The sequence below is a fragment of the Astatotilapia calliptera genome, chromosome 7 (assembly GCF_964374335.1).
Source record: "Astatotilapia calliptera chromosome 7, fAstCal68.1, whole genome shotgun sequence".
NCBI lineage: Eukaryota > Metazoa > Chordata > Actinopteri > Cichliformes > Cichlidae > Astatotilapia > Astatotilapia calliptera.
The window spans coordinates 27,048,037-27,063,774 of record NC_137428.1 but is presented as its reverse complement, the minus strand read 5'-3'; the positions used below and the strand labels follow the sequence as shown (position 1 = coordinate 27,063,774).

The following is a 15,738-nucleotide window of genomic DNA, read 5'->3' as shown; positions in this document are numbered from 1 at the left end:
CGCATGCTCAAACAAACTACGTCATCACCCCGCGCCTTTGTTGTCAGACGGTAGCGAGGTATCGTCAGAGCTAGCTCGCCTAGTCTCTAATATAGAACGAAAACAGTTTAGGAAATGATTAATTTGACGTTTTGACGCACCAGAATCATCCCGAAGGTGGGATCAGTGGTAAATCAATTCGAAGAATTCGCCAGCGAAGAGGAAGTTTGACAAACAACGAGGTAAACGGAAACTCACTTAGCTAACTGCTGCAATCCACTGCTCTTCTATAACGAAGTGACTGAGAGCTCATCTTCATCACATATGTTACCACCTGCATAACCGTGTCTGGTTTAACTCTACCCGGGCGGATCTATCCGAAGAAGTTCCGGAGTTAAGGAGTAGAATTGTACGGTTTGTTAAACTAAGATTATTTGCTTAGCTTTTCCCAGATGTGGAGTCGGAGTTTTGCTTTTTCAGATGTTTTCAGGAACTATGTGTTTATTTGACAGTGCGAGGAAGTAACCCACACTACGTCGTTTCCTGATTCTGTTTCCTGATTAAGTTAAAACCCCTGTTATGAATACATACATCGGCACAACCTTTGCGCACATATTGCACACAACTGCTTTAAATTTTAATTGAATGAAATTAACTGAGTTAGATTAGAAAATCCCTAAAATTCACTGTTTAATTGGACACTTTTCAGAGATTAGATCATTGGCGTGGTAGTGGCTATGTCGTAGAAAGCATGTTGGTGGTGAAACTGCCAAGCAGAAGGAAGAAAAAGGTTCGTGGATGTAGGGAAGGAGGACAAGGAGGGTTGTTGTGACAGAGGAGGATGCTTGGGATAGTGTCAGATGAAGGAAGATGATCAACTGTGGCGTCCAATAAAGGGCAGCTGAAAGGCAAAGTTTTGAGACTCTTTATTATTTATGTGCAGTTAATGTGGAAGCTGTTTATCTGACGCTTTACTTTTTTGACCTTTCCTGGATTTTTCCTTCAATGAGGGTATAATTAGCTGAATATCTGTATTTGGTTGAGCGTGCAGATGCCCAATAGGTGTCCAGGTCTTCTCTGGTAGGTTCCTTCATGTTCCAGAGATTTCCAGAGGCAAACGCCCAGCTGTTGAGTGTCTGAGCTCCTCAGCTCCATGCAAATTCATACTTGCGATAATCAAAAACTCTGCCTTTTGCTTCTTTTATCCCACAGATTCCACATGTCATCGGCAGCAGAGACAGTCGAAAATGCCTCTATTATTTCAGAGAGCACGGCCCATGATGGAAACCGCTTGTGGATAGGAAACATTGATCCCAAAATCACAGAGTGAGTAAAAAAAAAGTCAGCTTCTGCTTTAACGCAAGCTCATATTTCATCTTCATTGATCCACCAGATATCACTTTAGATAGTGTAAATTATCTACAACACTTTAATCCGTTAGTAATGATTACAGGGATCTGAGCTCATAGTCAAAGAGCCACTGGGATTACAATAGAGCTGTGCCATAGTGAGCATTTTTAGGAGTTAAATGTAACGTTTTCAGCGTCAAATGTGCGAAAGCGCCACTTTAATATGGAGTAACATTTAGTGATGGCTTTTAGTGGGTGATCTGTGGTCACTGTAATAGATGGTATGAAACTGAGGCATTGGTTTGTACCTTCTACCCCATAGAAAGGCAATGTATTGTGTGTCCGTATATGATTGATTAACTGTGTGTGTAGAGTGTGTGTGTGTGTCACAAGCTGAGACTGAGCAGACAGGGCTGGGTGTGTGAAAGAGAGGCAGTGAAGCGCGGAGACCTGCTCGGCTAAGGAGCAGCCATCATTCCTCAATCACCTGCCCTGTTTACTGTTTCTGTGTCAACCTGGAGCTCTGTGTGTGTGTGTGTGTGTGTGTGTGTGTGTGTGTGTGTGTGAGATGTTTGGGTGGCAGCTGGTAGAGGCTTTGACACCCAGAAGAGTCTTGACAGAGCATCACATGCAAATCCTTTTTTTTTGTTCCTCCTTCTTTGTGTTTGCTGCTGAATGCTAAAGACATCCCTGCATATGCTGTGATGAAGAGGAGGTAGTTTTTTGGGGTGAGGGGTGTGTTTGTACGCCTGTGGGGGCTGCTGGAGAATGTACGGGCAGCAGCTCTGGTGGGCGTCTAGACAGGCGTTTCCTTCCCCTTTCCCTGCTCTGCTCTGCTTCTTCTTAAATGGCCCTCTACTTCTCAGTATGGAGGGAAAACAAGAGAAATGCTCAAGGCCCCCGTTGCTGATTGGGAAGATTAATTAGCTCCGGGATAGCACGCAGTACCCCCTGTGTTTGTCTGGGTGAGCCAAACTCCCTGCAGATGCAAGGTGCTGATGCCACAAGGAAAAGTGATTGAACTGAAACAAACTGTTCTCAGCATTTAAAATCAATACAACTTTAAACTGCCCCCAATCTTAATTTATATCATTTTATTACAAAAGATGACATGAGTAATTTATTCTGCGAGGGTGAAATTTTATTTCTTTGAGCTTGGATCATTTGAAAATACAAAAGTGTGCAAAAGTCTTAAGCCCCACTTGATTTCTTTATATTTTGCTTCCAGTGATACACACTTTGTCTTTTTATAAGCAGTAGTTCTCCAGGCTTTCTGAAGGTCTTTGAATGATTTTTTTTTTTTTTAGATTGCACCCATCTTCAGTCCAGTCCTTGTACCTGGTCGTCCCAAAGGAATGTTTTTTGTTTGTTATGACACTTAACACTCACCTATGAAAAGTTTTAAAAAGGCACCTAACAAACTAGATGAACCAATGTTGTGTCTACACATAACACACAACTTAGAAATGAACCAATTTTAATGTGTATCTTTAGGTATATTGTGACTAGCAGCCTGTCACAAAAGTATATAGTTTGTTCCAATTTCTGTAGTTGAATCTACACTGCCAAATATAATTGGGTTTGACTTGGAGGAAACAGTATTTTGCAGTAGCAAGGTGATTTCCAAAGAACTATCAGCTGAAAACTTGGCATTTTGATTTTGATCCACAACGCAATACCATCTGGAAAACATTTGAATAGCAGCGGCTTCCCAAAAACACTACCAATGCAGTGAAAGCATACCTGGATAGACAAAGACACAGTTGAACACTGGACTGGCCTCCCCAGAGCGCAGACCTCAACAGTACTGAAGCAGTGTGGGATCATATTTGACAGAGAACAGAACAAAAGGCAGAAACATCCAAAGAGGAGCTTTGACTATCCTTCAGGAAGCCTGGAGAACTATTCCTAAAGACTTCTTGTAAAATTGTTGCATTTTTCAGTGCTGGCGTTTAGGTGAGATTTAGTTCTGTTTCATGTTTTCAGTGCTGTTTTAGGTGGTTCAGGGTAAAACGTTACACTTAATTTGAATACAGTGAAAAGCAGCACTGTGATTTTGTGTGAAGTCCTGTGCACCGTTCTGTTTGATTATAAGCTTCCCTGTTGAGAGAATTATGAAATTTTCCTATGAGTTCATCATACAATGAAGAGAGACGAATTTATTCCACGCGTGATAATTAAATTGACCTTTTCTGCTTTTCATCCTGTTCAGATATCCATTGGGTTATGGGGAAACTATGATGTTGTTTCCCTTTTAAATTTTCAGTAAAAATCCCACAGTTCCTGTCACAGTGCTAGTTGTCAGTTGCACGCTCTTTTACTCTTTACAACTGCAGATAGCTGCATTGTCAAGCAGTCAAACCCTAGCTCCTCCTCTCCAAATTCTTCCCTTCTGACCTGCACTTTTCTGGACCGAACCTTTTGTCTTATCTTTTTCTGGACTTGACTCACATCCCCCCCTGTCCCTTCCTTCCTCTCCTCTTGTTTCCTAACTCTTGTATCTGTCATACCTGGCTTCTCACCTCCTCTCTTCTTTTGCCTTGTGCTCCTCTTCCTACACCTTTCACCTTGCCATCAATATCCCCTCTCTGAACTTTAGTCTCCGTTTGCTCACCTTTCCCTCCCTTTCCTCCCCCTTCTCTTCCCCTCTTCCTCTGGTGGGTTTTACAGCCCCCAGGAGGAGCTCTCCATTGTGGTTTAGCATCCAATAAGGTTCTTAGTGTGTAACCTCTGTTAAAAATACACATATGCTCAAACGTCTAACTATATAGCTTTTTCAAAGGACGGCATAGTTCACTAGTGCACAGTTTTTGTTTACTGAAGTGTAAACAACAACTTAAGTGTAATCTAGGGCTAGATGAGCCACTGTCACATGGGGAGGCTTGCAGGGTGTTGTCTGGGAAAAGCAGAAACTGTCGTCGGTCTAAAGCCCCCCAGGGAGTCGTAGAAGACATTAGTACAACCTGTAGCTTAGAACCTCGCTTCACTCTGAGAATGCCACATCAAGTCCCTTGCACATACACTGCACACTTGCACATTGACATTTTTCTGGTCTCTCACACACACACAAACCACTTGAGGATTAAAAATAACAGGCTCCTAAACAATAAAAGGCTGAAGCATTAATTTCTCTTTAACAGTTATACAAAACACCTGGGGTCACTCTGAGGCCTGGACAGTCACACAAGGCAATGGCACCAAATCAAGAACACAGGAGGGCGTCTGTTGGACTCTTTTCTTCGAGCGTTTCAGTTTTTTCCCCTGTGACAGAAGACAAGAACATGTAAACAAAAATAAAATCAACGAATTGCTGAAAATGTTTGGCTTCAACTGTTTGTGCATGTGCACGCTCCTTGGGTTGACACAAAATATTAAAGTATACAAATGTGTAACTGTAACCTTTTTTTTTTTTTTTCGTAAACTGCTGATTGAGTTGGTTTGCAAACAGTTACGGGTGTTGTCGTCTTTCATACAGTGAGGACTGCTAAAAGCCGTTTCTTTGCCTTCACTCAGGAACATGAGGAGTTAATTCTGTGGTGGTTTCAGTGACTAATCAGCAGGGCGATGTGTTGTTTCTTGTTGAGGAGTTTTCACAGTGATTCAAACTTGTTCTTGGACCTCAAACAGTTACTGTAAATGAGTCCATTGACACTCTTAAAAGAAGTCTGCAACAATTTTGCTAATTGATTTCACCATTTCAGTCATTTTTTGAGCCTGACTCACACAGTTGACCCCAGCATCTCGAATGTGTCAGTATATTGGAACTTGGGATGGACACTTTTTCCTATTTTCTTCTTAACGAAATGGAAAAGCACGTGCTGCTCAGTTTGTGTTGAAAACAATCAATCAGCCCCGGGGTATTTACAGTAGTGTAGCAGCGAATCTAGTCTCCAAGTGACCCTGAACTCATTGCTCTTTTCTGTACTGTCAAAAGAAATGTTTTTTTCCCATGGCTGCAAATTGCTGGTTAAACGCGCGCGCACACACACACCTACAATCTCACAAACACTGCATAGCTCTTCAGTGACCACATGTATGCTCATTTGTAGTCCTAAGCAGCGCCGCACAGTCAGTGGAGGTTGTTTGTGCAGATCTCTGTGCTCAGGGGGGATTTTAAGCTTCCTCTGTTTTATTCCCTCATTGTCCTGCTACTGTATCCTCAGCATTGTCTCAGTCAGAGATTTACTGTCACCGGCCTGCCACACCAGCTGGCCTGCTGCTAAAAAGGTGTCAGGGAGAGAAAGCTGTCATTCTCATTAGCCCCACTTGACAGATTTACGGGGGCCAAATACAGCATGGACTGAGACCCTTTTGCAAAATATCAAAGTCATTTTGCCTTCTTATTTCCCATTTTCTGTCTTTACGGAGCAGTCTTTTCTTACACTTTTTTTTTTGCTCTCTCTCTCTTTCGCTCTCTCGCTCTCTCTCGACAGGTATCACCTGGTGAAGTTGTTAGAGAAGTTTGGCAAAGTGAAACAGTTTGACTTCCTGTTTCACAAGTCTGGGCCTTTGGAGGGACAGCCACGAGGCTACTGCTTTGTCAACTTTAGCACCAGGGAGGTACGTGCAGCATGTTTATCTGCATATAAATGTCAGTTGTGTTAAAGTTTGTTTGTTTTTTTTAAACCCACAGAATGTGGCTTTGTACACTAGTACGTAAACTCAGATGCATGAAATACCAGATTTATCATTTCTAAAAGTAAATCCTCAGTTGGCAGGAGTAAAACGAGTCATTTCATCAATATAGGAAAAATATTTGAACTTAAAGATCTGATGAGAAACAATTTTCATCCACTATGAGTTGGATGTTTTATGAAAATGACCCAAACTGAGTGTAAAAACGTTCATGAGTCAACCTGAAGCAGTGTGCGTGTGTGTCCTGTTGAAGTGGGCTTTATAGGGAGCAGGTTTAAGCTTCACAGGTTGTTTTGGAGCGTGCTGTGGGATTGAGATAAGCATCTAGTTTCACAGCTAGTGTCTATCAGTGGGATATGAAGCCCTCCCAAAAGGATTATACAGAGGAAGTGTGTGTTTATCTTTCACACTCACACACACTTACATGTAGACACGCTTGGATAAAGAACTGCATTAATATAATTTAGCAACAAAGCCACTTGCACATTTGATTAGATAAAACTGTATTTATTCACACTGCCTCTCATACACACAGCCACACACTCAGACACCTCAGTTATGGCCTTCTGCTGTTATGAGGACTAATGATTTAATCACTCGGATGCAATCATCAAAGCTGATTTTTAATCACGACTTAAAAGCCGCCCCTCTGTCTTTCTCTCTTTTCCTCTTCCTTGTTTTCTCTGCGTTTGTGTTTCTGTGGCTGCATGCAGGAGGCTGAGAGGGCTATCCAGTGTTTAAATGGGAAGCTAGCTTTGTCCAAGAAGTTGGTTGTGCGCTGGGCGCACGCACAGGTGAGGGTAAGTATCACGCTCACTCCCAACATACAATACTGCTCTGAATGTGGCTGACATTTTGGGTTTAATCTGCAGGTATAGAGACTAAATATAAATATTAGATCTGTGCATTAGAAAAATGTTAGGCTCTCTAATGACCGAAGGGTTGGGAGAAATCACCAAAATATGTGATGGCAGAGGTCAATCTGGCTTAGGGTGAAAGATAAAAATGATCCGCCAGTAGTGGTTTTAATTTTAGTGTTTTTGCTGTCAGAGCCAGTTTACAGAGAGCACAGGGATCCCAGCACAACCAGCATGCCTGTCTGTTAACAATAGAAAGCCTACTGGCGAAGGGTGAAAGGATATCCTGTATAGAGACGAATCACGCCCTACACACACACAAACACATGGTAGAAGGGGGTCAAGGTCAACGCTGCCGCCTTTAAGAGAACACGCTGTGAGATAAATCTGCTCAAAGATTTACCTAATAACAGTTCAATCAACCGTTTCAAGCTAAAGTAGTGGCTGTTTATATTCATGCTTCTACAAGTGTTCATTTAAAAAAAACAAAAAAAACAATTTTTGTGCCACTAATAAAAATGACCTTGAACCACTTAAGTAACAATCTCCCAACATCTTTGCCACTCGCCTTAGCTCACATGCACTTTTTTAGGTGCGGTACTATGAAATCAAACATTTCCTTGCATAACTATTGTCCAGTTATGCAAGTCAGTTATGCAGCTTGCATAACTGCTGCATGTAAAAACACTTCCATGCAAGAAGCATCTCTAGCGTAGGTTATACTAACAGGAGAGCACGGTTAATCTTGTGAATAATTTAGTGTACTGTAGTGAGTGAATATAATCAGCTGAATGGGGTCTGGTTCTGACCCCTTTTTTTTCTTCTTTTTTTTAATAATTAGCAGTACGTGTAGGCTAATATAAATAATTCTCAAACTTAATAATTGTTTTATTCTTTTAAAGCTTAAAATGACATATTAACAGTATTTTTCAGGGTCAAGTTGGGGTCATCTTAGATTCAACAGACCCCAGACTGTAGCGTCAGGTTTGTTAATGTGAGGATTTATATGAATAAACAGGTTTTTGACTCTTTGCCTGCATGGCAGGCATACAGTAAATGCTGGTTCCTCTCAGTAAATACCATTTTCTGTCTATCAGCTCAGGCAGTTAAAACACAGTCTTGGAGAATATTTATCTTGCTGTCCTCTCTGCCGCATACGTGACTAACAGAGTCAGAGAAAGTGCAAGTTTTTTTAGGAATTAGTTTTTTAATTATAATTAAATTGTCAGTGGGTTATAGACTGGGGTTGACCTCGGCTTCCAGCGAATGTTGTTGGTATTCTTAAGCTTTGTTCTGTTAAAGTAAGCTAGATATGCGCAACCCCATTTTTCCACTCTGCTGCAGTGTGTTGATGGACGGTCGTGATCATGTGACCCAGCAAACTGTCCTGCTAGACTTGATTGCTATAATTAAAGTTTCACAACAGGGAGTATCTCCGCCTAGCCTGCAGACATGGATTTGCCTCCCTCCTGGCAGAAATGAATTCACACATCACCATTATCATGACCTTTGTGAAAATAAATTAATATTTCAACCACAGTCATCTTCACATTGTTCATCAATCTTTCTCCCTCATGTTGTAGACTCCCCCACATTTTCTTATTGTGAGTTTTAGGCAAGGAAAAGATTAGAGGTTTAAGCATGACCCATGTCGTATGTTCCAAAAAAGATGGCACCGCAACGCTCAACTTCACCCATCACCTCAGGAGCTTTTTCCTAAGAGGTATCTGATCATTAAACCTCCTTCTAAAGCATGCAATATGTGCGCTTTTCCCCTTTCTTAACCTTTGTTTGATGCATAATTTCAAGGGTTATGTTTCTTATTAGCTACAGAGATTACAAAATGGGGTCAATTGCAGATCACTGCCAATTCCAGTGAAGCCGGTATACTGATATTTCAAGTGGACTAGTCTGTGAAGTGCGAGTCACTAATTTTTGCAGTCCCGTCTTTGTGAGCAATCTTCCACTGATGGAGCCGGCTCAGGTCAAATTAAAAATGAATTACATTTTTGCCAGCCTGTCTTCATTGAGTCCAACCCAGGAGTGATGTGCTGGGATATGTGAGTCACAGACAGGTGGTGTTGAAGTTATCCAATCATCCAGGCTTACATCTTGACTTTATTTAAAGCTTTGAAATGGAGGGAATTACTCTGATGATCATTTATTTAAGGATGTCCACAATCCTCAGATTTCCAAACCTGCAAATGCAACTGTTAAAGATGGCGTATTTTATACCCATACTTATATAAGTAAGCTTATCTATGATGCATGCCACCTTTGGAGATGAAATGATTTGTGTGGCTAAAAGGGTGCAGTGCTAATTTATCAGCTTATCCTAGTGAGCTTAGTTAGCAAGTGCAACACACAAACACACTTATCAGCTTTATGCTTGTGTCAGGGCGCCTGCCGTGACCCTACCTGTAACTGAGTTACCCAGTTGGATGAGTAAAAAAAAATACCCTCACTCGGAGTTGATCTGAGGGTAAACTATTATTTTTTTTAATACCAGGTATGCAAGTTTTCTTTTTAATGCTGCAAAGTGGAGCATTTTAGCATGGGAGTCTTTGGGGTCTCATTCCTTTTTCGAGCCAACCTCAAGTGGTCACGAGAGGAACTACGGTTTTGTACACTTCTTCTTGGCTTTATTTGTTTGTACTCCGTGTTGTGTAATAGGCTTTTACTTTTAAAACAACTTGATATTTTAAAAGTAATCTATTACATTAAAGCATCATGTATGCATTAGTTACTCGTTTGAGTTTGTTTGCTTTACCAGAAACAATAAACGGTTTTCATTTAGTTTGTGCGTGTTGATTATTCATCCTGAGCGTGTGAAGTCTTCTTAGTATATTGAGTTTACTTCATGATATTTCCAGCACCTCCTCAACTATTTTACCACCCGGTTGGGTGAACTTGTTACTTGTTAGAAAGTAAAAGTTATTGGTGTCATATTGTAAGGTGATACATCCAACACTGAATGAATTTACAAAACAAAAGTTTAACTACATTTGCTATGCATTTCTCACTTGTCAGCCAATTATAGTGCAGTTATTTAGATATTTAGTTTTATTAACCTAATTTAAAATGCTATCTCCTGAAAAACAAATTTAACAACCCAAATTTAGCTTTATTTGCAGGTTTTGGAGTGTTTTCAGATTCAGTGTGCTCTTATTGGCTGCATTCAGATCTCTATGCATTCCAGCCACATGCCTTTAGGAATAGGTGGAAGGGAAGGGTCCTGGCTGGTTGCATGGTCATTGTTTTTACTCTTATTCTTGGCTATACATGTTGTTTATTTCATGGGACTGTATGTAGGAATGTGTGTGCGTGTGCTCTGCTGCATTTATGTAACTTCATGTAATGTCATGTGAGTCTGTCTCGCTTCCACCGGCTGAACTTCGCCAGATGGTTTCCAAACGTACTGCACACGGAAACTGCTGCGCCAAGTGCTGGAGCTTATCATTACCCATCATGTGACTGTTACTTTGTTTAGTTTTTCTTTTTTCTTTCTTTTTTTTCTCCACAGGTTTCAGTTTTGGCTGTTGGAGATGTTTGGAAGGTGGTTTTGAAAGGAATGAGTGCACGCGTTGGTTGTTGCTCATCAGCTGGTCCCACTTTTATCCTCGATCATCCCTTAGGGTGTGATTACAAGCCGGACGTGCTTGCTTGCTGCTTGGTTACTGTCTGTTTGACCGGAAACAAACAAGATCAATACTGTAGTTTAGTAATGTTCATATTTGTGGGAGAAAACTGGAGCTGACTTCAGAGACCTTCTGTTAGTATTTATTAGAAGGTCTGTTGTTTTCTAAATGTCTGCCTTATTTTATTTGGCCCTGTTTAAACTTAGACCTAAAATGTATCTCAGGGGTAAAATGCTGTTAAACTGATATTAATGATTAGGAATTGGAATTTTTAGAAAGTTAAAGTTTGATTGATGTGTACTGTGAGCTGTAATCTATATCACAGTCCACATTATATCTTTAGGACATATTCAGTCTCTTCCACTGATTGTCTGCTTCCCTGTATCTTGTGTATCTTCTGCCATTACTTACTCTACTTGTTATTTTACTCCTTCTGTTTATCTCTTTTCATCTGTCTGTCCATACACGTTTCCATCATTGTTTGTGTGGGTCTTTGTTTGTTTGTTTTTGCCCACGTATGTTGTTTACAGAGGTTTGAAGGTTTTCGTAATGACAAGACGATGCCTCCCAGCCTGGAACCGTCATGCAGCGGTTCAACAGAGGATGGATCCATAACAACCAACCACCTCAGGTTGGCATCAACAGCAGACACACACGCACACATATAAACTTTCTGCTGTTGTATCAGGTTTTGTTTTTTCTCTGAGTGTGTTCACATATGAGCTGAAGGCCTGAACTTTTGTATTTGAATGGATTTGAATTGGTTTCTAATCTGTCGGCACCCAGTGCAAAGATGAGCCAGTGGGCATCGAATTGCCTTCTTCTTTCTCTACCTGTCAGTCTTGCTTAAACCTAAGAAAGAATTTCTAGCAGTGAGAATGCTGCTGAAGTTTACCGTCTCCTACTACAAGAGAGAGCTCCAACTACTAAAACCTGAGCCTCATAACAGTTGCCATCCTCAGAGAAACTTTATTGCATTGAGAAGGTGATAAAATGGCAATAAGACAGTCTGCTACCAGTCAGCCTGTGATTGAACTGGATTAAGTTGGCATGTACACATGCAGTCTATATCTGATTAACTGTGATAAATCGGTGAAGATCGCTAATCTGGTGCTATCTCCTTCAATGTAAATGCACTTCAACTGCTTACATTCAGAGTCTAGCAAGAACCTCATAGATCCGAAACAGAAATTCAGATATTTCTGTTTATCTATTAACTTTTACATAGGATTGTAACCAGTTGGCAACCAGTTGAGTCATGTCCCCAACTGCAAAGAGACCAATTGCAGACGAGTTGCAACTGACACCAGTGTGATGGCAACGTTATAAATTAAACAGCAGTTATTTGCAAGCCTTCTCCGATCTGTCTGAGAGTGACTGCACTCAGTCCGAGTCAGACTGCGATTGTTTGGAGGCAGGTTGCCTTCCACTCGGTGACCTATGCATTGATTGAAAGTGGGCACTCATAGGTTAGGGTGTTGAATGCTTAAGCTCTGGGTGACCAGTTGGTTGTTATAACTACTTGCAGGGGGTCACTGAATGGGGGAAAAAATTTAAAAAAAGTAAATGCAATCAGTAGAAAACACTTGTTTATTTTTTTCCATTCATTCTTTTCCACTCATCCAACTTTGGGGGGAGGGCTGGAGAAACCCATGAAGCATTTCACCCACTCTGTGAGTGTGACCTTTTGTTACATCCACGATCACGTCTATCTTCTGACATACTGTAATTAAACCTTAATTAACCAAGCCAGCACAAATACATGAAAAACAGAAGTTTCAGACATATTTTGGACCGCATACGGGCCTAATGTTATCTCAAGAGCTGTTCTCTTTCTTTTAGTGTAGTCCAAGTACCTTCTGAAAACATTCACATTTAATGAAACATCCATTTTAAAAACAGTCTGAGATGTCTTAAGAAGAAAAAAAGAGCTATTTCAACAATGTTCCTCAGTTTTTCCTTGCATTACAATTTTACAGATCAAAGTGGATCTTATAAAAAAAAACACGCAAAACGCACACGCTTGAAACTAAACAATAGTATTTTACTCATTTATGATTGAAATAATCATTTATGATTTAGAAAAAGTTTAGCTATCCTCACAGCTCCACCTCTCCAGCAAGAGCAGTGCAATTTGTTAAAGAAAATGAGTTATTATTAGCTCCTCAGCCATTCTGATACTTTGTAAAGCTGTCCAGCAGGACTGGATTTGACCCTTTGCCAGGATGCATGTCTGACACCTCTGCTATAAAACATTCTTCACGATACTCAACTGTGGTGCTGAAATTATTGAAAGACCACATTGGCTCCAAAGACATCAATGGAAGTGTTGAAATTCTGTCCGACTCCAAAGTATGCCATTATAGCAGCCACATTTGCAGCCCTTATTCCCATATACACACTTGCAGGTCAACCAATTAAATAAATAAAGTGCTGTTAAGTCACTCTGTGGCGTTTTCGCCTCCTACTGAGGTAATCCAGCCTAGAGTCACAGCAAAACGTGAAATACACAGCATGAATTTTATGCAGGCTACTCAGTGAGTATACATCCCACTGGCAACCAAAAAAAGGCAACTCTTGGACTTTAACCTGAACTATGATATTTTCCTTTACTATTTTGGGGCCTTTTTACCCTTTATTTTGATGGGATGTTAAAGAGAAGACACTCAGCAATTGGCCTCACGGTGGATTCACCTTACCATTGTGAGGTAAAGCAGTGCGCTGATCAATGATCTTTTCCTTAACATAAACAACAGTTTTAGGGGGATTAATAATGCATTTGCAGCCTATTTAAAATAAGACAAATGGAGTGTAAAAACGGTCAAATGCCAAATTAGGTTCCCCGGAGTGAGCAGACTCACTGAGCAGAGTGTTTTTTACCCTTTAAATGTGGAAGCTGTTAATTTTGTGTAAATATGTCGTGGTTGAAAAAGAAGTAATTTCGTGTTGTTGTGCAGGAACCTCTCATCTATCTGCTGCAAACCTCAAAGTCACTCTATCCACACAGCACAAGAGAGGAAATATACACTATAGCTCTCTTTTTTTCCCTGATGGCCCCTCTATTGTTTTCCTCTCCAGTTTTTTTTTTTTTTTTTTTTTTTGCTACTTCTCGCGCATACTCATTCCCTCATTTCCCCACCGCCTCCCCACAAGCACTGCAATTTTTTTCCCACAATCTTATCTCCTCTGCTTCTCCAAATTCTGTTTCACCATTTAAATAAAAGTAGTCCTCTGTTTCACTGTTCATTCTTCTGTATTTTATTTTAAACCTGTCCACCCCCCTCTCACTAAGACTGCTATTACCTCCTCTTTCTGTCCCCCAGAGTCTGTACATCAGTCCTATTTGTCCCTCACACTCAGTATCAACACTAGTATTTCCCCCCCAGCCTCGCTGCTAACACCTCCTCTCATTTTTTCCTTCTTCCTCCAGCACGAGTGCTAAGATCCGCGCCATCGAAGCCAAGCTCCAGATGATGGAGGAGAATCCAGACGATAGCTACTCAGGCCCGTCTGCCTACGTTTACAACAAGCCGCCAGAGAGGAAACGCTGGGAGCCCTACTCTAAATCACACCACAGCAACCAGAGCAGGCCCCGCAAGTTCAGGAGATGACCCATCCTCCCACTTATTCTATCCCCAGCCACCCACCCCTTCCTCTCTAAACCCAAAGCCAGCGTCTACACCTCAGCCCCCACCTCCACACAAACAGTTTCCACATTCAGTACTTTCGACTGTCTGATGTGGGGAAAATAAAAGCTCTCGAAGGTGAACCCTGACTGTTAAGGAGTAACCACAGCCATCATGGACGGCACCCAAAATGGGTTTTGGGGTTTTTTTTAAAAATTATTTCAGGTCTCAGAATCATCGGTCATTATTTAGCCGGACATGTGACCCAAACCTGGCTGACGTGCAGGTCGGGCCTCTCGTCGGCCTGCCTCATCACGATTTGCAGCGATTGAACACAGTTGAAAGTGTTAAGCGGTGTAAACGCTGCTTCTCGTTTTGTTTTGAACACATCTTCTAACTTCCAGATCACATTATTTAATTAAGGAATATGTTTCTTTTGGAGGGCGGGTTGGGCTTCGGTTTGTCCTAATTGGTTACTATTAATGGAGTGTAAAAATAATAAGCCACAAGCCGCTTAGCGACTCTCACTGCGAGTTTTAGTGTGTGTGTGTGTGGGTGCGCTTGATTTCTCCCCCCTTTGTTCTTTTTTTTGTTTTTTGTTTTTTCTTGGATCTAATTTTATACGACTGTTTTTAATGACTTTTGCGTAGCATTTAGATCCATCCCTGGTCGCATTCTTGTTATTTAAAATTCTCCATTAAAGGTAAATAATCACTTCGCTCCTGTGTTTTTCATGTTGATGGTGTTCTTTGTTGCCATTAAAATATTTTGTTTCCATTGCCCAAAAGCTCCCTCTCCTCACCACATGTAACCCTTTCGTTTTGGGGGTTTTTGTTTGTGGAAAATCAGCCATCATGGATCAAATCATTTATTTATTACCAGAAAGAGCATCTATGTAACAACATTATCCACAATAATCATATAGTCTTAGCTATTGTAGCCTTTTGAGGCTCACTTTTCCCACTCTAGTATGATGAATATTAAGTAGTTTACTATTTTTGTGCAGTTCCTGTAAATACTTCCAATACTTTGTAGGCCTTTTTGTAAGACTGATTAATGTGGACACATTTTCCTTATTATAAACTGCATTTTTTTTTTTCATTTGCTGTCATATTGGGCATTTTTTTCTTTATTGAAGTTTGAGGCTCTTATGATTTTTTTTAAAAAAGAAAAAGAAAAAAAAGAGACGAAATCCCGATGAGACTGTAAACTGGATTTAATTGGCAGATGATTGAATTTGCTGGCCAAATGGCCTTTTCTGTTTTTGTGAGGTTACCAAGTAGGAACTGTTGGTCTACAGCTCGCAGCGGGCTAATTGTTGGAGAAGACGGAAGAGCACAATTTCGTGCAGACCGATGGACCAAATCCTACCTCTTGACATCACTCAGCTCTTCGTGGGATTTGTTTGTTGCTGTAAAATCATTCATGCGGCTGCAGAACATTTGTGAAATCCATTACAGCATTTTTTTAAATTCTATTTTTGTTTTATTTTATTTATTTATTTTATTTTCCTTGCCTGTAATTATCTGTTTTCAATAAAGGGCCCACTGGATAAATATATCCTTTTTAGTTCATGGATACACATTCGGGTGTATTTTTTTCTTCTTTTTTTAAACGCTTGGATCATTTTTGATGGAATAATTCCTGAAGTGTA

At 40.7% G+C, this 15,738-nt stretch overlaps 3 protein-coding genes across 10 annotated transcripts in view; 1 reads left to right on the top strand and 2 right to left on the bottom strand.

Annotated features, from left to right (window-relative positions):
- mrrf (mitochondrial ribosome recycling factor) overlaps window positions 1–256 on the bottom strand; it is a 28,181-nt gene extending 27,925 nt beyond the window's left edge. Inside the window, exon 1 of the mRNA XM_080304332.1 lies at window positions 238–256. The gene's annotated coding sequence lies outside the window, so the exon portion shown is untranslated. The remainder of the gene's footprint in view (window positions 1–237) is intronic.
- Window positions 23–15,668, top strand: rbm18 (RNA binding motif protein 18). 8 transcript variants are annotated; one of them, XM_080304336.1, is made up of 7 exons: window positions 26–221; window positions 1,192–1,305; window positions 5,762–5,888; window positions 6,677–6,757; window positions 10,344–10,456; window positions 10,989–11,089; window positions 13,889–15,668. In XM_080304336.1, the coding sequence occupies exons 2-6, from the start codon at window positions 1,199–1,201 to the stop codon at window positions 11,071–11,073; spliced, it is 513 nt and encodes a 170-aa protein (XP_080160462.1). In that variant the 5' UTR covers window positions 26–221; window positions 1,192–1,198; the 3' UTR covers window positions 11,074–11,089; window positions 13,889–15,668. The 8 variants fall into 8 exon arrangements, with proteins under 8 accessions (XP_026029810.1, XP_080160462.1, XP_026029815.1 ...); XM_026174030.2 differs by having other exon boundaries at window positions 6,677–6,763; XM_026174025.2 differs by lacking the exon at window positions 10,344–10,456 and having other exon boundaries at window positions 23–221; window positions 6,677–6,763.
- The window catches only part of morn5 (MORN repeat containing 5), a 41,652-nt gene continuing 28,480 nt past the window's right edge, over window positions 2,567–15,738 (bottom strand). The window contains exon 5 of the mRNA XM_026174032.2: window positions 2,567–4,589. Coding sequence (XP_026029817.1) covers window positions 4,531–4,589 — 59 coding nt within the window. The 3' untranslated portion in view covers window positions 2,567–4,530. The remainder of the gene's footprint in view (window positions 4,590–15,738) is intronic.

What these genes read in the sequence shown, in the direction of transcription:
- rbm18 (XM_026174025.2), top strand. Translation starts at nt 1,199, where the DNA reads ATGTCATCGGCAGCAGAGACAGTCGAAAATGCCTCTATTATTTCAGAG. An exon ending in ATTGATCCCAAAATCACAGA is followed by an intron (nt 1,306 to 5,761) that starts GTGAGTAAAAAA and finishes CTCTCTCGACAG; the next exon opens with GTATCACCTGGTGAAGTTGT. An exon ending in GGGCGCACGCACAGGTGAGG is followed by an intron (nt 6,764 to 10,988) that starts GTAAGTATCACG and finishes TGTTGTTTACAG; the next exon opens with AGGTTTGAAGGTTTTCGTAA.